The following is a 23,157-nucleotide window of genomic DNA, read 5'->3' as shown; positions in this document are numbered from 1 at the left end:
CCTCTCCTCCCCCCACAAGATCGCAACCAGGTTATATGTGTACAATCCACAAGTGTTCTTTATCAGTTCTTTCTATGGGGGTGCATAGTAAGCTTCCTCATTAGTTCCTTGGGATTGTCTTAGATCATTGCATTGCTGAGAGTAGTTGTCATTCACAATCGCTCATTGAACAATACTGCTGTCACTATGCACAATGTCCTCCCAGCTCAGCTCATTTCAGTATACATTGATGTTCATTAATCTTTCCAGGTTTTTTCTGGGATCATCCTGTTTGTCATTTCCTACAGCAAAAGACCATTCCACCACAATCATATAGCACAGCTTCTTCCATCATTCCTCTTGCCTTAGGGTATGCTCCAACTTTCACTCTTTTCCTCCTTCACTCCAGCTTTCACTTTATCAACCCCTCTGAAAAGCCCCTTAGCGTCCTCATCTCTGTTGCCAACCCCCTGGCATTTCTGTATCATAGCGCTTTCAACAACCACTGTACTGTCTCCTGTTCTCTTAATCTTCCGGTCTCTCCCAACCTCCATAAATCTCCCTTCTTGTACCGTCTCCCCCTTGTCCTTGTAGCAGCCTTCCTTCTGTCTTCTCCAATCTTACTGTATTCTTAATCTTCCTGTCCCCCCTTTCACTGTCTTCTCCACTGTATATATGTTCCATCTCTCCCCTCAAACCTCCAGCTCTGTGCGCCCTCACACATGCCAAATTAAGCCACGTATCACGCCCAGGGCTCTAGGGGCCCATGCCCCGTGCACCCCGTGCTGTGCACCTGGGACTTCTGCATGAGCTTTGCTAGAGGCCGGCCTGCACAAGCCCAGGATCTCTGGGGTAGATCCCCCCCAGGGCAGAGGGAGCTGGGACTTTTTCCCCCAGCTGTCTGACCTGTCTGTAAAGCCCATGGGGCTTTTTGGCTCAGCTGAAGTGGAGGGGGAGGGGCACCAGCCCCTCTTACACAGAAAAAACCCGAGGGCCTAAGGCTTTTTAATCTCAGCCCAAAGGCAGGGGTCCCCAAATCAAAATAAATTTCCACAGCTCTAAAGGACTCATGATGGAAAATGCTCTCCAAATCTAGAAAAAAAAAAGAACTGGAATCTAGATGCAGATCGAACCATACTATTTTTATTATTGTTGTTCTTTTTTGAGGTTTTTCTTTTTTTGCTCTGATTCTTCTTTCACAGCATGACTAATGCAGAAATATGTTTAATGTGATTGTACATATATAACCTATATCAGATTACTTGCTGTCTTGAGGAGAGGGGAGGGAGGGAGACAGATTTGAAACTGGAAATCTTATAAAACAAATGTGTTTTGGTTTTTTTTTTGGTGAGGCAATTGGAATTAAGTGACTTGCCCGGGGTCACACAGTGTCAAGTGTCTGAGGCTGTAAAACAAACGTTGAAAACTATTTCTACATGTAACTGGAAAATAATAAAATAGTTTTATGGGGGGAAAAGATTCTCATTTCCAAGATACATAAGGAACTGAAAAAAATTTATAAGAATAAAATCCATTCTCCAGTTCATAAATGGTCAAAACATATGGACAGGTGGTTTTCAAAGCACAAAATTATCAACAGCCATATAAAAACCTAATCACTAACAGAAATGCAAATTAAAATAACTCTGATGTTTTACCTCATATCCACCATATTAGCAAAGATGACAAAAATGGAAAATGACAAATACTGAAGGGGCTGTAAGCTAGCTGGTATGAACTATTGATGGAGCTCTGAACCAGCCATTCTGGAAAACAACCTGTCCCTAAATGTTATTACTAAACATATTCTTGGACCCAGAAAAAAAAAAGAACCCATGCGTGCAAAAATATTGATAACAGATTTTTTTTTTTACTGGAAAAGAACTGAAAACCAAAGAGATACCCAGAGAAGTAATGAAGATGAAACAAGATACCAACCTCCTAATAGAAGTGATAGCCTCAAGGTACAGAGATATATAATTGGCAAGAATTTGAAACAAGTTTTTGTTTTCCTTTTTACATTGCGGGGGGGGGGGGGGTGGAGAGAATACAACAATTTTTTATTTTACTAAATTTTTAAAAGGCCCATGCCTTTTAAAGTTCTTTTAAAGTTCTCCAAGTTCTCCAAGTGCAGAGCTTTGTATTAAAGCATAATAGTTAACAGGTAAATGCTTTGCAAACCTATATAAATGTTATTTATCCTCACAACCACTCTGGGAGGCAGGTGCTATTGTAAATGAGACAAGCTGGTTAAGTGACTTTCCCAGGACTAGAGAGCTAATAAGTGAGGGAGGATTTAAGTCTTCCTAATTCTGAGACCAGTATTCTATTCACCAGGCAATCTAGAGGCCTTCAATACTTGAAGGGCTGGCACATAGAAGTTAGCCTTATTTTCTTTGGACCTAGAAGGCAGAACTGGGATCAATCAGTCAACAGTTTATTAAGCCTCTACTTTATGTTAAACACTGGGGATACAAATACTGAAGTGAGAAAACTCTTTCCCTCAGAGAGCTTAAATTCTATCAAAGAGTGGAAAGTACAGATTTTTAATGTTCCCTTGCATAAGGAAAAATTTAATGAACAAGCTTCCTGGGAAGGTGGTAAAACCCATGAATGGAGTTTTATGACAGCTTGTCAAGGATGGTGTCACAGGCACTCCATAGATACGATTTGCAATTCTACGACATTTTCCACTAGTACATGACATTTTAAGCCTTATTTAATGTCTTGGTCCATGCTCACAAAGAATGTAAGATTATAGCTGCCTAACAGTACTGTGGTAGACCCAATGAGCTAATACCAAAACCTACTCTCCTATCTGGTGGGTGTGGCTCTTATGCCAGCACTCTTAGTTTAAGGTTTGATATTGAGACAAAACGAGGCACTCAAGTCATTGAACAATTTGAAAAAGGAGGTTTGCTTTGCTTTAACAGCAGGAATATGTAACAAGGATACTGGGGCACTCAATCCCTCTGGATGCATGCCCACATAGAAATAAGTCTGGTCATCAGGACAGAATATGATGAATGACATGGTGACTTGCACGGTTTTCAGAAATCCACCAAGTCCAGGGGGTCTGGCCTATGTGTAGCTAGAACTTTTTATGCTGTTAGTTGGCCAAGAAGTTGTGTCGGTAAAGCCAGGGCCAATCAGGTCCAGAGGGCAACTTTGTTAATCTATGGTACGGGAGAAGGGGAGGGGCCTGGGCCATGTTGTAGGTAGAGGGAAAGGAAAGTCTATTTCAGCAAGCAGCAAAGAGATGGTGAAGTGGTTGTTCACAAGTAACAGCCTGCAAAAAGCCCCTACTCTGTTAAAGATAAAAATTTCAATGTGGGCAACTGAAAGAAACCAATCAGGTGTGGATATAATTAATGCAAAGTCCCCTGCAGGGTGTCCACCTGCTAGATTAAAACATCAACACAGGGGTACAGCGTGTCCTTGGGCCGAGGAAACGCGTGTCGGGCCGGCGGCTGTGAGTGAGAGAGCGGGCGTGACTGTGAGTTGAGCTGACTTGACCATGGGGGACATCGAGAAAGGCAAGAAGATCTTCGTGCAGAAGTGTGCCCAGTGCCACACCATGGAGAAGAGGGGCAAACCCAAGACCGGCCGCAAGACCGGCCAGGCCCCGGGCTTCTCCTACACCAACACCAACAAGAACAAAGGCATCACCTGGAATGATGATACGCTGATGGAGTACCTGGAAAACCCCTCCCCAGGAAGTACATCCCCGGGATGAAGATGATCTTCCCCTACATGAAGAAGTCCGAGAGGGCCAACTTGATAGCCTACCTTAAGCAGGCCACCAATGAGTAACTGTCTGCTGCCTTATTTATTCTAATTGAAGGTCTCTGCTGATGAGATCTCTTTCCTTTTTTTACATGTACCATAATGACCCTATTTAAATTGGTTTCATTAACCTGAGAATTGTGATCACGAATGGCTGTTTAAAAACGTTGTTCAGCAGTCCTAATAAAGGAATTATGTAGATTAGGTAGGCTTGTGTTTAAATGAGAATGATTGTTTTCTGTCACCACCAACCTATCATGCTTTTCTTTTAAAAAATATTTGAGGGGCAGCTAGATGGCACAGTGGATAGAGCACCGGCCCTGGAATCAGGAGTACCTGAGTTCAAATCTGGCCTCAGACACTTAACACTTAACTAGCTGTGTGACCCTGGGCAAGTCACTTAACCCCAATTGCCTCACTAAAAAAAAAAAATTTTTTTGATTAGACAACTTTTTTTTTAAGGGCAATGGGCTCCACCTCTGTCTTGCAAAGTTTTAATTGAATCTGGCTTCTTTTTACTAAACAGTGGGGAAAGCCTACTTAATTGTTTCATAGGACTTTTACCTGTAATATGTTTGGGGAGTGGGGATTATCCTTTGGGAAAAGTGCCCCAGCCTGTCCAAAGGCAAGGTCTACTGAATCAAAACAAGCCCAGGCATTTCCAACTTAAATTCATTAATTTTCCATGCATAAACAGTCTGATGACAAAGATTTGATTTAAATTCTGTCTTCAGATTGCTGAAAGGCTTCAGAGTACTTTATTGTATAACAGTCTTGAGTAAAGAACATCCCATCACACAATGAGTGACCTTTGGGACTGTGAAGAGGCACAGATGAGTTCAGCTAGAGCTAGGACCTTCTGCTGAGCTTCAGACATACCTGTTTGAAGCTCAGCCAAACCTTGGGATTCACTTTTAAGACCTATTGAATTTAAAGTTTGCAGACATGTTCTACAGTATGTGAATAGTAGTGTTAAAACTCACTGGAACGTTCAGCTGTAAAGATGTACCATTAGGATATCTGCTAAATGATGTGATCATAAGACTGAATTCAGAAATTAAACAGTGGTGAATACTTAAAAGATCAGCACACAGCCACCTGGTGGGAAGAGCACTAGATTTAGAGCCAGATGAGTCCTAGTACTTCTACTGTATGAAATTACACAAATTGCTTAATTTCTCCAGGACTCAGCATCCTCATTTGAAAATTAAGGGGTTTAACTAAATTATCTCTCTCTAATTCTATGAACCACCCCAGCCAAAAGATAAAGATTCGTTCTCCAACATGTTCTTTTTTTTTTTTTTTAAGTGAGGCAATTGGGGTTTAAGTGACTTGCCCAGGATCACACAGCTAGTAAGTGTTATGTGTCTGAGGCTGGATTTGAACTCAGGTACTCCTGACTCCAGGGCTGGTGCTCTATCCACTGCGCCACCTAGCTGCCCCTCAACATGTTCTTCTAAGGAATGTTATCAATCTTTTACAAATTGAAAGGTTGAACTGTGGAAACTGAGGACCAGGGAAGGCATGGCTGTTCTGCTATATAAATTCAATGCAATTGAAGATCACTGATGAACAACAAAATGATCTGTGGTTATATATCAAAGTTAGAAAACAGAAAGCTGGGGACAGTTAGGTGGCACAGTGGATAAAGCACCAGCCCTGGATTCAGGAGGACCTGAGTTCAAATCCAGCCTCAGACACTTGACACTTACTGGCTGTGTGACCCTGGGCAAGTCACTTAACCCCCATAGCCCCACCAAAAAAAAAAAAAGGAAAGAAAGAAAACAGAAAGCTACTTATTAAATCAGATTTCTTTTATTGTTCCAAATTTTAATAACTGCCCATGGGACATATATAATGTACCCATATAAAAGAAGAAAGGGCTACTCTTCAGATTGGTGCATTAAAAATAGACCACTTCATCAGTCTTGGTTTTCTTGGTTTGATATCTGGTTAGAGACAATGGCTTGTTTTCATGAGGGAGACTTTTAAATACTCGAAGATGTATAAATTCCTCATCACCAACATGAACCTAAGAAGCAAAAATAAATATCAGTTAGAGACTAAATAATGTATTTTATTCTATTTGAACTAAATATCAAGAAAGGGTTCACTTTATATGACATGGAGGAAGAGTTAGACACAACTGAAATGGCTGAACACAGACAAGTGAACAAACCAAAGCAGGTACATGACAGTAATTTACAGGTTAGTTACAATACTGGTATTTTGGATCAGAAACTTCCCAATTTACAATTACAAAGCTCCTAGATTTTTCCTACTTTTTTTGGAGGGAAGGGGAAGAGCAGAGTTTGAAGGGAAGGGATTATTCCCACCACTCTCCTATTTCTTTGCCTCAAACAAGGACTGACCTTCACACCCTGCCTCAAAACTCTTCCCCTTTCCCCAGGTTCTCTAATAGGGGTGGGATTAGTCCACGTCCCAGTCACTTCTCCCCATTCCTATCAGTGCTTTTATGGCTTTCTAACTATTTTGGTGTCTGGTACTTATGGAGTATTTAATCTAATTAATGAAACAAGAAACACCATCACCTCTACCTGCTCCTCAAAGTTTACTAGCATTCTCCACAAACACTTAACTAAAAAGTATTTATGAAGGCACCTAAATAACACAGTATCAGATTAGAAAACCATTTTACTTCTGCATGGTACCTTAATAAAGTAGTTTGTTCCAGCAACCAATTGACTTTTAAATTCCATGGTCTTAAAGATTGGAAACTTCCTATTTTCTTTCTCTTCAAGCTCTGCCTTTACCTGAGGAATAAAAAACAAACCAAAAAATGTGTTTGAATAATTACAAAAGAAGGAAAAACACAACTTGAATCCAAGTGGTAAATGTATCTGGTGATTATTTTGATGATGAGATTTGGAGCCAATTACAGTAATCATCTTAACCTTTAAGTGAAAATGGAGTACTCACATATCTTAAAAATAAAACAATTAACTCTAGGAAACAGCATAGATTTTTTTACAATTATGATTAGTGGAAGAGAATTTCTAACCAAGCAAGGAATAGATATCATAAAAGAAAAAACTGACAACTTTAGGTTCATACAATTTTAAAAGCTTTTACACAATACCAAATAAAGGTCTGATATCCAAGAGAAACAGAAAATGGACAAAAATTTGTTACACTGCGAGCCAATATATGAACAAAATATTTTCAAAATAAAGCTTTGAGGGGCAGCTAGTTGGCTCAGTGGATAAAGCACCCGCCCTGGATTCAGGAGGACCTGAGTTCAAATCCGGTCTCAGACACTTGACACTTAACTAGCTGTGTGACCCTGGGCAAGTCCCTTAACCCTCATTGCCCTGCAAAAAACAACAACAAAAACCAAAATAAAGCTTTGAGGCTCATCCTCTATATCAGAGGTATTGCAGTGGGCAATGATCATTACTCAAATGTAATTAGGAAGCAGTTAAACAATTTTTTAAAACAAAATATGCACCCATTTCTATTTGAGTTTGACACCATGTTTACTCTAAATGTAAGAAAAATGAAAATCAAAAGAACTCTAAGGTTTCACTTTACACCATGCAATTATAAAGAAAAAACAAAGAAAAGAGTGTCCCAAAGAAAATGGCTTTTTCCTCATGACAGAGATGAAGGAAACTACTAGAACAAATGTTTGTGTACATAGTTAAGTACAGTCACTATGCTATTGTTAATTGTCACAAGATTGTGGAGGTGGAAAATGACTATGATGCAAAGACCAAATGAATCAATAAAATATATTCTAAAAAGAGAAAACAACATTGATACAAGTGTTTTCTCCTGTTCTCTACTGGTGAAAGAAGGAATAAAAAGACTTGGAATACGTTTTATTTTATAGAGGTTGTATGGTTATTTCCTGTAATCTAGTTATCATAAGATCTAGTCATCACTAATACTTCCTATAAGAACCAAAAATAGCTCATAATCATCTGTTTTTTTTTTTTTTAATGGCAAGATGAGTCAAGATGAGTAGCCTCTCAGTTCACTATACTTAAATGTCATAACTTTACAATGATTCCTTCCTTCTTCCCTCACGGAACCCTATCTTGTAAGAAACAAGTACAGCATGTTTCAAAACAATTAGTTTTAATACATTCAGCTACAAACTTACAAAAACATTTGAAAGGTTAATGTAAATTTTTAAATATTATTTTTTCTTATCAAAATTCAACATAACCTATACATTGTGAGACACACACACATCACTTTAGATTTTTGAACTTTGTGAAAACTTTAATCAGTTCCTGCTCAGTAACTCATTAATCCTCACTGAAGGATTTCACCTGTCGTCTTAGTCTTGAAAAGTGGTTCCACCCCCCCACCCGCCCCCGTCCCCCCAAAAAGGCTTTGATTTGAACATACAAGTAAAAGCCTGAGGAATAGAACAGATGATCCATCCACAGGTCTCCAGAAAACGCCGCCCACACAATGCATGACCGGATGCCCAGTCTTATTAAAAGATCATTCAAAAATAAGTGAAAATAAATTCAAATTATTAAGCTTCCAAATGATGCTTTTTGTCAGCTTGAAGCATCTACGCTTGTTATTAAAGCTCAAACTGCCCTAAGACTTGTGGAACACGCTGCTTTGTGGGACCTTTTGCTTAGAAAAATTTTTGGAAGATCACTGGAACAGAAGACGCCAATTCTGGCATCGTTTCCAGCTCTAGATCTGAGTCCTAGGTGTGGTTCGTGAATAATGTGCTGCTACAGACAAAGCAGGAAGTTTCATTTTTCGCTTTGGTGTTCCCAGTCTCGCACACTGAACTGAGCTCTTTTGGGTACCTATCAACGGGAGGAATCTCAGGATTTAAAGAGGGAAGAGACCTCAGCAGAGTCTTCCCCGCTCGAAAACCTCTTTCTATGGCTGGGCGGGGAACGCATAGCAGTACGGCCGGCGGGTAGCAGCGATGGGCTCCCGGCGGGTAGCAGCGATGGGCTCCCGGCGGGTAGCAGCGATGGGCTCCCGGCGGGTAGCAGCGATGGGCTCCCGGCGGGTAGCAGCGATGGGCTCCCGGCGGGTAGCAGCGATGGGCTCCCGGCGGGTAGCAGCGATGGGCTCCCGGCGGGTAGCAGCGATGGGCTCCCGGCGGGTAGCAGCGATGGGCTCCCGGCGGGTAGCAGCGATGGGCTCCCGGCGGGTAGCAGCGATGGGCTCCCGGCGGGTAGCAGCGATGGGCTCCCGGCGGGTAGCAGCGATGGGCTCCCGGCGGGTAGCAGCGATGGGCTCCCGGCGGGTAGCAGCGATGGGCTCCCGGCGGGTAGCAGCGATGGGCTCCCGGCGGGTAGCAGCGATGGGCTCCCGCCGCAGCTCTTACCTGGTCCGCGATCTGCTGCGTTTCGGCCGTGGCCGGTTGGGTGTCCGTGAGTCCTCCACACAGCATCTTGGCAAGTTCTTTCGGCTGCGGCGCAAACAGAACTGAGTGATGCAGGAATGGACCCAGTGACAACTTAAGGGAGTCCCGGTGGTCACGAGCCCCATCCCGCCACGTGACCCGCGGCGTCCATTGCCTTCAAAAGAGTGGCAGGGGGGCAAAGGTCTTGACGGCTGCAGAGAAGAATCGAGAAGGTCCAAGAGAAGCTCCCAGGGACAGGAAAGAGGGAGAAGAAGCCTTGGCAGCAATCAGCCTGGCTGTGGGCTGGGTTTTCCACTCGAAGCGGAGGCGCCATCTCTTCTCTCGGGACCTCCCTCTGTAACTTCAGCTGTTGGTTTCGCCCGCTCCCCTGCAGTCACGAGGAAGTGTTAGGAAATCGGTAGTTCTGCTTGGTCTGATTTGCACTTGTTTTGCGCTTTGTAAATTCCTGAAAACTGGTCTTTATAGACCGTGTACATTCCTGTTGAGCCTTAGGGAGGCTTACAAAACGCTCCCGAGCTCCCTAGGAGGAAGGCGGAGAGAGTACTTTTACCTGCGAGGAACCCTGAAGTTGTGAAGCCCCACGACCCGGAAACCCTCCACGACCATTGGCCCCCACCGACTCCGGAGTTATTAGTTGGTTTTAAGGAATACAGTGTACACGCGGTTTTGCGCTGGCCTGGCCATCTGGGGCAGCCTCCGCCCTGGACGCTGCCAGGCGCTCCTTGGGTGGGTGGGGCGCCCACCTGCGCTGCCTCCCTCGCTTGCAATCCCCCTTTTGCAGTCTAGACAGTCTATTGTCCGGAGGAGGGTGGGGGGGGGGGTGTTGGGTGGTGTGGAGTATTGAAAGAACGAAGGGCCCATCCCCCAGCCAGGCTGTCCTCCTTCAGGATGCTAGTTTTTATGCTGGGGAAACCTTGTCAAAATATAATTGGGAAATATTTAATTATAAATACAACAATGCACAGGTGACAATACATTTGAAAACTAAGTTGTGCCACAAGCATAAGGAATTGATAGTTCTCCCAAGCAATCCAAAATTACAAACTTAATAAATTTTGCCTAGGTTTCACCATCTTTCCATTCCCAAAAAGCATTTATCACAGATTCCTCATTCCAAACATCGTAAATTCCTAATCTTAGCATTTTTATGGGCTCTACCTCACCTCAAATAACCAAACCAAATATTTCCTTTTGTATCTTCATAGCATTTCTTGTTTTGGAACCTTCGTTGGCAGAGCTATGAGAGGGACATAGGGATATGACCCTCCACTGAGATGGAAAGTGCCCCCCCCTTCAGCCTAGTGATCTGATCTCAAAGTCTTAAAGCCCCTTAGAGCCCCCTATTTCTCTCTCTCCCTGTTTTTTTTCTCTAGAGAGAGGCAATAACGGGAAGCTACTATCCCCCTTTCTAAATATAGGCATATCAACTTAAAAATTGCTTCATAGGGACTGCACCGAGATATTATGTAGATATGATAAATTGTTTCTGAAACAGGAAATTTTGCAAAATAACCTATGGCTGAACCCCTGAGGTTGGGGCACTCAACCCAGGAGAGAGACTTATCGCTGAACATCCCAGGAGAAAGATTTCTTGCTGAACATATAGTATTAACCCAATTACCGCATTTTGCTCAAATTAGATGTCTGTAAAGAGTATAAAAACTGCTTGGTTTCCTAATCTTGGTGTGTCACACCTCCTGGTTGTCCCAGTGAGTGTGGTACACCTTTCTTTCGAAAGAAATAAAATCAGTGCTTTGGCCTCCTTTGGTTAGATACACAATTAGTGTGTAAGGAAGTAGTTGTGATTTGGGGTTTCTATGACCCCATCTTTGGCTAAAATTGGAAGCCCTGGCCGTGCTCCTGAATCCAGGGCTGGTGCTTTATCCACTGCGCCACCTAGCTGCCCCCTACTCATAACTCTTAAGAACTGTAAATGTATTTGGGCAGAGAGAAGGACTTTACACAGGGGGTATAAATATAAATTGTCTTTGATGTGATGATACAAAGAAAATTAAGGGGTTAAAAAGGGAGTCTATGGGGAGGAGAGGAAAAGGGAGGTGGAATGGGGTGAATTATATCATATGAAGAGGTGAAAAAAAACCTATTACAATAGAGGGAAAGAGGGGCAGCTAGGTGGCGCAGTGAATAGAGCACCAGCCCTGGAGTCAGGAGGACCTGAGTTCAAATCCAGCCTCAGACACTTAACACTTACTAGCTGTGTGATCCTGGGCAAGTCACTTAACCCCAATTGCCTCACTAAAAAAACAAAAACAAAAAAACAAAAAAACCCACAAATACAATAGAGGGAAAGAAAGGAGGGGTGAACATTGTTTCAACCCTACTCTCATTAGATTTGATTCAAAGAGGGAATAACATATACGTTCATTGGGCTAAAGAAACTTAGCTCATTCTTTAGGGAAGCAAAAGGGGAAGGGAAAGGGGGGGACCGATAGAAGGGAGGACAAAAGGGAGAAAAGGGTAAAGAAAAGAGAGGGCGTGATAAAAAGGGAGGGCAGATTGGGGGAGGCAGGGGTAAGAAGTAAAACATTGGTGAGGAGAAATAAGGTGAAAGAAGTGGGGGAAGTACAAAGGGGGTAAATAGAATGGAGGGGAATAGACAATCAGTAATAATAACTGTGAATGTGAATGGGATGAACTCTGCTATAAAACGGAAGCGAATTGCAGAGTGGATTAAAAACCAGAATCCTACAATATGCTGTTTACAAGTGTGATGTTTAAAATCTAGCCTAGAGTTCCAGCCTGGTTGGTTTCTTCCTGAAGTCCTCATCCATGAACCTGCTTTAATCAGGAACTCCCCAGCAAGCTGATTGTGGAAGCTTTTTATAGGTCTGGAACAGAGGCAGTCCTTACACACTGCTTCAAGCTGATTGGTTGGTGATATCGGAATCCATTGGTTTTGAATGTGTTCTCAAGTTGAGTTCACAGTCTAGCTTCTGAGAACAATACCTTCTTAAGGGATAGCCAGGTGTGATTACAATCCAATTAACTTAAAGTAGGCTTAATCAGCAGTCAAGCACTCTCACCTGATTCAATCAGTATAGATTAATCTCCAGGTGGGTCTTTGAATATCTGCTAAATCCCATTATTTCATCACACAAGAAACACATTTGAAGCAGAGAGATACACACAGAGTAAAGGTAAAAGGCTGGAGTAGAATATATTATGCTTCAGCTAAAGTCAAAAAAGCAGGAGTAGCAATCCTTATCTCAGACAAAGCACAGGCAAATATAGATCTCATTAAAAGAGATAAGGAAGGAAATTACATCTTGCTAAAAGGTACTATAGATAATGAAGTAATATCAATATTAAATATGTATTCACCAAGTGGTATAGCATCCAAATTCTTAGAGTAGAAGTTAAAGGAGTTACAAGAGGAATGACAGTAATACTATACTAGTGGGGGATCTGAATCTCCCCTTCTCAGAATTAGATAAATCTAGCCACAAAATAAATAAGAAAGAAGTGAAAGAGGTGAATAGATTACTAGAAAAGTTAGACATGATAGATGTCTGGAGAAAATTGAATGGGGATAGAAAGGAATATACCTTTTTCTCAGCAGTACATGGCACAATTTCAAAAACTGACCACGTATTAGGGCACAAAAACATCATAGTCAAATGTAGAAAGGCAGAAATAGTAAATGCATCCTTCTCAGATCATGATGCAATAAAAATTACATGTAAGAGGGGCAGCTAGGTGGCGAAGTGGATAGAGCACTGGCCCTGGACTCAGGAGGACCTGAGTTCAAATCGGGCCTCAGACACTTAACACTTACTAGCTGTGTGACCCTGGGCAAGTCACTTAACCCCAATTGCCTCACTAAAAAAAAAAATTTTTTTTTTAAATAAATGATGGAAAGGAAAGTGAGCATAACCATAAAACATTGTACCACAATTATAAAGAAAAACAACTTTGAAACCTAAGAACTCTAACCAAGAGAGGTCTCAACCATGCCTCCAGAGGACTTGTCGTGAAACACATTACCCACCTCCTGACAGAGAAGTGATGAACCCACTTCAGAAGGAGAAATAGTTTTGGAATAGCCATTGTGTGGATTTCTTTTCCTGACTATGGTTATTTTTTAATGAGGATTTTTTTTCTTTCAATTCTTTTTAATGGGAGGGGGAGGTAGAAGAAAAAACAGTAATTCCATTAAAAAAGGATCATCAAAACAGTCTTAAATGTACAGAAAACAATAGAAAGGTAAGCACAGGTGAACAGGACAGTTGTGAAAGTAATGTGGAATTTAAAGTTGGGATTTTTAAACAAATGATATAAAATGGAGACTCTCGGTACAATCCTATTTTTGTATTTTGTTTGGAATATGAAAATGTTATTTTGGGGGAAATTAAATTCTGGATAAAGGAAAAAGGGGAAAGTGCACAGAAGAGAAAAAAAGGAAGTTTAGAAGGAAAAAGACAAGCAGGAAAGCTTTGAAAGTGCATATTAAATTTATGTAGCTTTTTTAACAAGGAAGATGGTGTGATATACATTTGGAATTCTTATGCCTATATATTTTAAATGATATTTTTATGTTCTGTTGTATATACGGAGATACTAATTTTTTTTCTTCATTTTTAATGAAAAAAACTCTTAAAGTTCTACTAAAATGTGACAGTAGGGTGGGTTTGAGTCTAACTGACAGGGAAGAGAAAGGGTGTTAAGGAGGAGGGAGTTCTGAAAGAAGCCTGGAGTGGGACCAAGCCCAGCACACCAGGGCTTTTGCTTTGCGGGATACTTTTCCTTAGACCAAGTGCTGTTCAATCTGTCTGTCTGGGTTAGATAAACTTTAGAAATTACATCCAGTGTCTTTGCTCCTTTGTCACAGAGGCATCTGACATCTCTCCACAGAGAATGTGAAAGGGGCTCCCATGTGACAGGATTGTAGAAAGGAAGTTGAAGGGAATTAATTTCTTCCAAGCAAAGCAAGACTTTTTATTGAAAATTTAGGGATAAGTAATTTATGGCCTCTTGCTTTTAGACATATTGTTCTTGATTTTATCCTTAGTCTCTAATGACAGTATAAGAAAAATGTAATTTTATATACTATGTTGGACCCCGCTGCCATCTCCTTGGTCTGATGAAAACTAAATTCTCATTAACAAAACCTTCCAAGATAATCTTTAAATATTATATAAACTGTTTGTGGGTCACAGAAGGAGTTGTGGATCAATTGTTTTCGCTCCCTTTATTACAGGTGGCATGTGAAAAGACTGTGTCAGCCATGCACCATGTTCTTCAGAGGACTATTGAAAGTGCTAAAGGTAGTCTCTTCCAGATTAATAATTTTCAGTTTTTTTTAAAGTTGTTTAATATTGATTCCATGGAATGGTTCAAGCAATTTCAAGGCTTCCATTTAGCCTTATCTACAATAATCAGTATAGAAGCTACCATAAGTGCCTTTACAAGTATTTCCCCCCTAGAACATGCCTTCAATACACTGTCCCTAATGGTAAGTATTGATGCCCGATCATACTTATTGACGTGTAGAGAGATTTAAAAACCCGATTTTATTATGCTTAAAGCATAAACCCAGAATCCTTAATTAAATCTTGAGTACTAGGCAAAGTTTAATTTCAAGTTATCTCAGAGGGAAGAAAAAATACAATTGGGATTTACATATAGCCTCCCTACCCCACCTTTCTCTTCTCCACCCCCCAACCCCCACCCCGGAAAAAAAAGGAAAGGTAAGGATTTACATTTTAAGAATAAACTTGTAAAATCTATAGCAGGCTGGGGCAGCTAGGTGGCGCAATGGATAAAGCACCGGCAGAATGGAATCTGTTCTGTGCTGGGCCTGACTCCAACCAGTCCCTTAGTAGTTTAGGTTTGATATTGGAACAAAATGAGTTACTAGCATTCAACAGTTAAAAGGAAATTTACTTAGTCATAGCCAAAAAAGGTTATTCAACAAGGTTAAGAATTGAGGGGGGCAGCTAGGTGGTGCAGTGGATAGAGCACTGGCCCTGGATTCAGGAGGACCTGAGTTCAAATCCAGCCTCAGACACTTAACACTTACTAGCTGTGTGACCCTGGGCAAGTCACTTAACCCTCACTGCCCTGCCCAAAAAAAAAAAAAAAAAATTGGACATTTTGAATTGCTTCAGCTGAGGAAAGCTCTCTCATCTTAATTTTTACCTATCATGATCCACCGTTGCCATTCAGGCAATGAAGAAATGACATCAGCGGTCTGAGACCTTAGAACCCCGAATCAAACAAGGTTGCCACCAGCCAATGCATCAGTACCTTTTAAAGTACTGTCTAAAACTAGCCTAACTTATGTGGGAGCAGGGATTTTAGACATTGTTCCTTATGTTCCTCTTCCAGCTGATACTAGTCTGAAACTGAGGGAAACTCTGAATTCCCCCAATTAGACCATACCCTCATTAGCCATTATTCTAATAATATTCATCACCTGCTGTTTAAATTTCCCCTCTGTCTGCTAAATTCTAAGGTGGTAAAAGCCTGTCCATCCTTTGGACTTGCCTCTTAAGAAAGTCACTCCCTTGGAAATAGTAGAACAGACTTTCTTATGTCTCTGTAAGGGGGCAGATCTGTTCTGCCCTAATTATACCAATTGTAGAGTGACATAGCCTCCAAGAGAGTCCTGAGGTGCTGAAGAAAGAGGGGCCCATGCCGTCTCGATTATTAACAGGGGAAGAGCTTACTGGCAGCAAGACAAAGTAAAATGGATCCCCTGGTTAACCCCATGCCAAGCCCAGGTATCATAGAAACAGAACAAAGAAGGCATAATGCCAGGCATGGCCCAGGGTCATGTTCAAGTCCTCCCATGGGCTATATTGGAGCTTCTTTTGCTGTTTACATTTACTCAAGGTAGTTTACATTCTCTGTGGAGTCATACATTCCCTACCACCATACAGGCTCCAGTTCCCAATTTTTATTATTCACTCCTGATCTGATTCTTTTCCTACAGTCATAATCTTACTAGAGTTTAACATATTCTGTAGGGGAAACCTCTAAGTCAGGGATGCTCACCCTCTGTAGCCTTTCAGTCTCCACCCCAATTAGCATTATCTTTTTTTCTTTTCTTTTTTAAATTTATTATTTTATTTTTCCTCAATTACATGTAAAAACAATTTTTTAACATCTGTTTTTAAAACATTGAGCTCCAAATTCTTTCCTTCCTCCCTTTGAGAAGGCAAGCAATTTTATATAGGTTACACATGTGTACTCATGTAAAACATTTCTATATTGGTCATAGCATTGTCTTTTTACCTATGCTGTTACTAGATCAATAAGGGGTTTTTCTGTCTTTAAGGCAAGATTCTTAAAGATCAAAAGCTAATTCACCTCTGCCTTTTGGCTGAATATTCAAGGGCCATTTTTCTTCATTATCCTTACTGGTAATCTAGCTTTCCTAAAACTGTTAATAAGATCCAAGGACACTTAAATTTGCCATATAAATAAATTTTCCTATGTTCTTCATCAAGCTCCTTAAGTATTCATCAAACTAAACCAATAGGATAAATGGGAGCTTCCTCTTTATTCCAGTAACAAGGCTTCCCATCTATCTCTAATAACACAGGATACCTGGGTTCTCTATCTGCCATCCAGTCAACAAAGCTTTCTTTCTTCCACACCACCCTTCCCTACTTTAGCAATTAATTTAACCTTGTAGTTTTTGCAAACAGTTCCTTTTAACCATGCCAAATATCATGGTTCAGGCCAATCCAGAGATTAAGGCTCTGGATTAGAAGACAGGGAGGCACCTAGAGACCATAAAATGCAATAAAAACAAATTTGTAAATAAATATAAGTAACATGCAACTCCTCAGGGTCCTGTGTTCACCACAGTAGTTGGCAATATTTAGTCAGGAAGTCATCCCTGTGTAACAGTTAAAATTAAGGTAGACTGAGACACAAAATTCTGAGCACGATCAATTTATTAGTAAAGTGCAAATTTATCATTCTCCAGCAAAGCTAAGACCCCAAATGAGAGGGACAGGTGTCATTTATAGTTTGGGGTAGTACAGAAGACAAGAAGGCTAGCATCATAGATGGATGAAAATATGATTGGATGGAAATTGGGAATGAGGGCTACCACCTGTCCCCTCCTTCCCTCCTTTGACTAAGAAGTGTTCATTGTTAGAGTCTCGACTTCTTTGGAGAACAAGCCAGACATCTTGAAGGATAGCTTGGTGGTGTAAAAATTGATTATATCAGACTCCCTGATGTCTACCTGCTTCCTTCAAGGGTAACAGATTTCCTTGCCAGAAGAGTTGGATAGTAATTAACGAGAGAACTGGATTTCTAAACTTATCTCATTACAGGCCAGCTGAATTTTTGAACTAAGTTCAGAGACAAAGAACCATGACTTTAGGCAGTTACAGGACAAAATCAATTAACTGTAAATAGGATCAATTGAAAAAGGATAGAGAATCAATCTGATTATTTCAGCTGAAATATACTGAAAATTCTGCTGAAAACTCCATGCCACCATTTCTATATTAACTGGGCTTTTTATGCCTCGGGAGAACATGGAAGCCAAACTCATTATTCCAACCCTAATTCCCCTTGTTAATCAAATCTTAAATCCTCCTAGCCCTTTTAAAGGGGAAACTATCATCTACATAAAACACTTAACCCCTTCCTCCACCTTAATAATAGTTAACCTAACTAATGGCACCTCTCACTGAAGCAGAACTTTCCTTCCTTCCTTCTTAATGGAAGCAATAAGAAACTTTCTTCACTGCTTCATTTCCTTTCAGTTGATGTTCTAATTTGTTCTTTCAGCACAAGCTGGAAAAGGGAAGAAGCCCAGTCCAGCCCAACTGGAACTGAGAATGGTCCAAAGCAAAATGGATATAGAGAATCCAGAGATAATAGTGGAAGCCACTGTGTTATAGAGAGTATGTCCACATTGCCCAGTAACGCACAATGTATTAATGTCTTTGTTTCCCTTCCTGTAAAAAATGTAATGTTTGCCTGAGAGATATGACTTAAACTTGATGTTTTTTCTCTCACAAAATAGTGTCAAGTATCAACAGATCTTTTCTTGTGAAAATGTGATGGCTATGTTTGGATTTTATTTTCTTGTTCAGAGAGGGAAATACCTCTCCCCACAATTCATTCACTATGTATACTGCCCTGGATAATATCACAAAGATGTCTCTTTCAAAATCCTCAGCATCCATATTTGTTCATGGAATTAGTCTAGAGGGTGAGTACCAGAAGATTGGAACTCCTTGGGGAATGAAAGGTAGCATGTACAATATTATCACTTAGTCATTTGCAGTGCCGATAGAGTTGACTACCTACTGTTTCCTGACCTAAACAATTTAAGGTCTTGGATACATTCAGTTTTTTAAAAATTCTAAGAAGACTTTTTTCTTTCCACAACTTATCTTGGACTTCACAGAAGCCAAAACATTGGGGTGGCAGTTTTGTACTACTAGAATAACCACCCCATACCCCTTCCTGTTTGTGCCCTAGGAATAAAAACAATTCTTCCTTCTCTAAAACATCTGATGACCACAAATAGTTTTCCAAGACTAAGAGAAGTCAGCCACCATTAGGCCAGGGCTCATTAAGTAACTGCCCACCCACAATTATGGTCTGTTTGCTGAAGCCAGATTTGTTGGTGTTTCTTTGTTAAGACACCCAAGCAAATCCTCTTTACCTAAGGAAGAGAGAATTTGTAGTGTTTGACTTGTTAATCATGAGCATCTTGATCAGGAGTCTGATGATCTAAAAACACTGTGATGGTGGATGTAGGGCACTGACAGGTGGAGCATGGAACACAAAGTATTGAAATACCTCCTTTGGGGTTTCCCCCCCTGGAAAACTAGGTTTACCTGAACATTTCATGGTTTGTCATACACTCTATAATTACAATGTAGCACTACTGCCAGATAGTCACAAGAATGTCCTACTTTCCACATTCCTGTCAAAAGAACTCAAAACCATGAGGCCTTAAGGCCAGCTTCCATATCTTCCCTTGGGCAAAGGGTCTCTTCTCAGAGCCAGCAGCAGAATTTCAGCAGCTTGTTCTTCCCTTGTATTGAGATTACTAGGTAGCTCCAGGAAAGCCGTCCATAAATCCTTGTTTGGGATCTCAGCTAGGAACTTACTGTCGAGAAGCTCTGCCCTCCTGAAGCCTCTTGCCCAAGAAGAGTGATTGAGCCCACTGTTTTACCTAGGTTTAGAAGGCAGTGTTAATGTTCTGGTGACTAGGGTAACCAGGTGAATTACTTATTCTGAACACCTTTGACCTGTATCACCTGCTTAGCTTTCACCACCTACTTGTTGCAAATTACTCACCTCTCCATTTGTCTGTGGAGTGATCTTTGTAGAATTTGTGTCTGAATCTTGTCACTTGGCTTCTAGAAAAGCTGTGTTGTCTCCACTTGACTTGCAGCCAAGCACCATATATTTTGATTAGTGATGTTTCAGGATGTGGCTGTTAATTAAAGGAGAACCAAATGTTTTCTCTTCATATCATCTCACCTCCCACAAAGGAAAATACTATTTAAATCATGCTAGCAAAGCAGAGCTTAGTAGCTAACTACGGTTATCAAATGACATTTTTAAATCTTTTAATTGTCTTCCAGAAATGCAAATTTATTAACTTTTTTTCTTACAATGAAACAAAGAGGAATCTTTGCTTTCTGTTAAGCTAGCTTTCATATACCCTTTCACTTTATCATTTTATGTTCATTTTTAAAAATCTGTTAGTTTTTTAAAGGCTGAATCTGGGGGTGATGCCAGAGTTGGACATAAACCAATTGTTTAACTCCTCTTCGCCAATGAAGTCATTAATATTGCCGTTCCTCCATCATGTTGAAAGTTCAGGATTTTTTTTTTTCATCAAGTCCACAGATAATAATAATAAACAGTGCTTCTTGAGACTTAAAATGTTTTGTCAAATCAGAGCTAAAGAACTATGGAAGTGGGGCAGCTAGATGGCGCAGTAGATAGAGCACCGGCCCTGGAGTCAGGAGGACCTGAGTTCAAATTTGGCCTCAGACACTTAAGACGTACTAGCTGTGTGACCCTGGGCAAGTCACTTAACCCCAATCGCCTCACTAAAAAAAAAAAAAAAAAAACTATGGAAGAATTCTGACATAGACCTCCCAGAGAAATTAGAACAGAAGAAGTGTCTAAAATCAATGTGAACTTTAGGGCTTTACAAAGTTTCACATTAGAAACTGTTACCGAATTTGAATCAAAGCAAAACAGCAGTCTTTCAAAAAAAATCCAAGACATTGTTTTTGACCTTAGAAGCTGTGTGTACTTTGGGGCAGGGGGAAGGATAGAGAAATACGAAACTGAAATGCAATAAATATATTAAAATTTGTAGGGGTAGGAATATATTTTCCTGATCTGTGATTTGAAATTGTGGTGTTTTACCACTCTGACTTTTTTTTTAAGTGCATTTTGGTTTGACAAACACTAATGTTAAAATTGTTTTAAATATCATTTAAATGGTAAAATTGAGTATTGTGTTAGGTTCTGCTTATTTAGTATTTTGTCTCAGAACAACAAGATACATTTTACTACTAAGAGCCTCTTGTAAATTCCCCAGGCTTTGATGTTTTTTGAAAAAATCCAAAATGCCATCACTTAATGATTCATTTGTCCTTAGAAACATGAAAGAGTTTTCAGGGACAAGGGCTTTGTGCCACAACTAGTTCCTATGCCATATACATATATACATACATATCCATTTATATATTTTTAAAATTCTATATATACTTTAAAAGTATAGTTTGATGGCAGAGATCTATGTGTTAACATTGAGGTCACCACATAGAAATCATTTTAGAAAACAAGTTTGTATTGCTGTAACTTCAATACTTCATTCATTATGCCTACTTACTTTAAAAGAAATTTATTTTTCATCATGAATATAGAAAAAAATTCACTTTGTAATTTTTATATCATTTATGTGTGGAGCACATCCCCCATCAGCCTTTGATATGAGGAAAGGTGTCAGTTGTGGTTTCAAATTCAAAGATCCATCTATCAGTGGAAATAAAAATATCCCTGGTATGATTTAATAGCAATGTGAGAAATAGTCTCATATTTTTACTTGCAAAGTGATCTAATATGTGATTACAAGCTGTGAGAGTTTTATTGGAACAGAATTACTTGTTAATATTAGAGCATCTTAATTGTTTCTCAGTGCACTGTAAACTTTAAAGTGTTATGTAAAGGTCAGCTATCTTTGATTACATTTTTCAGTCCTTTCTCTGCTAAAATGTTACTAAAGTATGGCTTTACAGAAGGATGCAAAGCTGTGGTCCATTTTTATTAGCTTGTCTTAATTCATTATCAGGTACTACTCTGGTGATTGTAATGGTCTACTTTAATTTGCAATTTATGTCACTAGATTTTTATAAAATGATTCTGTTTATTATACTATTCATGAAAATTGGTTAGAGCCTATTTTAAAATACATTGTTGGCGATTTCAACAGACTAAACCAGTATTGGTTTAATTGAACTGATATGTGAGTCGGTTTTAATTAAGGTTCTCTTAGTGCTGGGTGAAATAGGCAAAGGGAAAGCCTACATTGTGATTCCTGAAGTGCCCTGATGTAAAATAATAATTATTAATACATGATTATAATAAATATATATATTTATTTGTGTGTTTAGGTTTGTTTTGTGAAATTTATTATTTAAAGAAAAGTTTCACTTAAAATGAAGTCATTTGATGCTCTTTGCTAAAGAAGTTGATTGCAAGTTTCTGGACTGGTGATCAGGACATTTTTTTATTGACTCTTAGCAGAATAAGACCTCAGCCTGCATCTGTTTTGCCTTTTGTTTTGTTTTGTTTTGTTTTGGTTTTTTCAGGGCAATGGGGGTTAAGTGACTTGCCCAAGGTCACACAACCAGTAAGTATCAAGTATCCAAGTCAGGATTTGAACTCAGGTCCTCCTGAATCCAGGGCCCGCGCTTCATCCACTGCACCATCTAGCTGCCCCCTCCCCCTTTTTTTTTAAACCTCAGAAAACCTAAGTTGAATGTTAAGTCAAATACAAAGAATGTAAGACAAGAGAGTTTTATCCCTTTGGAATTGTACAAATCATCCTAAGTAGCACTCATATGTTTTGTTCACATTTTGTCCACTGACTGGAGCAGTCCTCATGTAGTGAGTATGCTCCAGGTCACTCTCTTAGAGCCTGGCAGGCTGTCTCCCCCTCAGGATTCTAGGGGGTAACTTGAGAGGAATTTTTTAGGGTTTCTCTCTAATTCCATCCACCCAAATCCCTTTTGGCTGTTTTCTCCCCACTGTTAGTTGCCAATGAGTGTTGTCCCAATTCTATTTAACCAATTAACATGAGTTAGCTTTTACAATAGGATATTTATTCTAAGGACAGTTAAGTGGATGAGAATGCCAGGTCTGGAGTCAGAAGACCTAAGTTTAAATCCAACCTCAGATACTTACTAGCTGTGTGACCCTAGGCAAGTCACTTAACCCCATTTGCCTCAGTTTCCTCATCTGTAAAATGATGTATAGAAGAAAATGGCAAACCATTCCAGTATCTTTGCCAAGAAAATCCAAATGGAGGTTACAAAGAGCCAGACACAACCAATCAACTAAATCCCCACCACCCCCACAACACATTTACTTCAGACATTAGCAATAACAAAAATACATTTCTCCCAACATCCTGTGGGTATACTTTCCGCTACCCCACCTCAAATTCTGGAGAGAGTGGGATTACTCTTCACTCATTTCCCAAATGGCACTGTTCCCCTGAAGTTCATTGAAATGCAGGAGTCCTTGGCTCAGCTGCTGTTGGGCTGGATCCCAAAGGTCACTTTTGAAGATTTCTCTTTATTTCTTCTGACACTGATGCTGAACTGGATGCAGAATCCAGATGCAAGTATTCCTGAACACATCCCACATAAACGCCAGGTATCTACAAAGAATCTGAGAAATATCAACACTAGAGACAACTAAAAAAAAAAAGTAGAATCAAGTTCTTGTAGTTCAGAACTATATAATAATATGGCCAGAAGTGGTAAGAA

The 23,157-nt window shown here is 40.1% G+C and overlaps 1 protein-coding gene and 1 pseudogene across 1 annotated transcript; one reads left to right on the top strand and one right to left on the bottom strand.

Annotated features, from left to right (window-relative positions):
* The first annotated feature begins 3,490 nt into the window (after positions 1-3,490).
* On the top strand, positions 3,491-3,792 carry LOC122749260 (annotated as a pseudogene).
* Positions 3,793-5,561: 1,769 nt separating this feature from the next.
* Positions 5,562-9,284, bottom strand: LOC122749023 (cystatin-B-like). The gene is made up of 3 exons (XM_043995180.1): positions 9,098-9,284; positions 6,438-6,539; positions 5,562-5,797 (listed from the first exon to the last, which is right to left on the bottom strand). The coding sequence occupies exons 1-3, from the start codon at positions 9,161-9,163 to the stop codon at positions 5,669-5,671; spliced, it is 297 nt and encodes a 98-aa protein (XP_043851115.1). The 5' UTR covers positions 9,164-9,284; the 3' UTR covers positions 5,562-5,668.
* Positions 9,285-23,157: the final 13,873 nt, after the last annotated feature.

Source organism: Dromiciops gliroides, chromosome 3, assembly GCF_019393635.1.
Source record: "Dromiciops gliroides isolate mDroGli1 chromosome 3, mDroGli1.pri, whole genome shotgun sequence".
In the NCBI taxonomy this organism is placed as follows: Eukaryota; Metazoa; Chordata; class Mammalia; order Microbiotheria; family Microbiotheriidae; genus Dromiciops; species Dromiciops gliroides.
The sequence above is the reverse complement of the archived record's forward strand: the minus strand, read 5'-3'. Positions and strand labels throughout refer to the sequence as shown.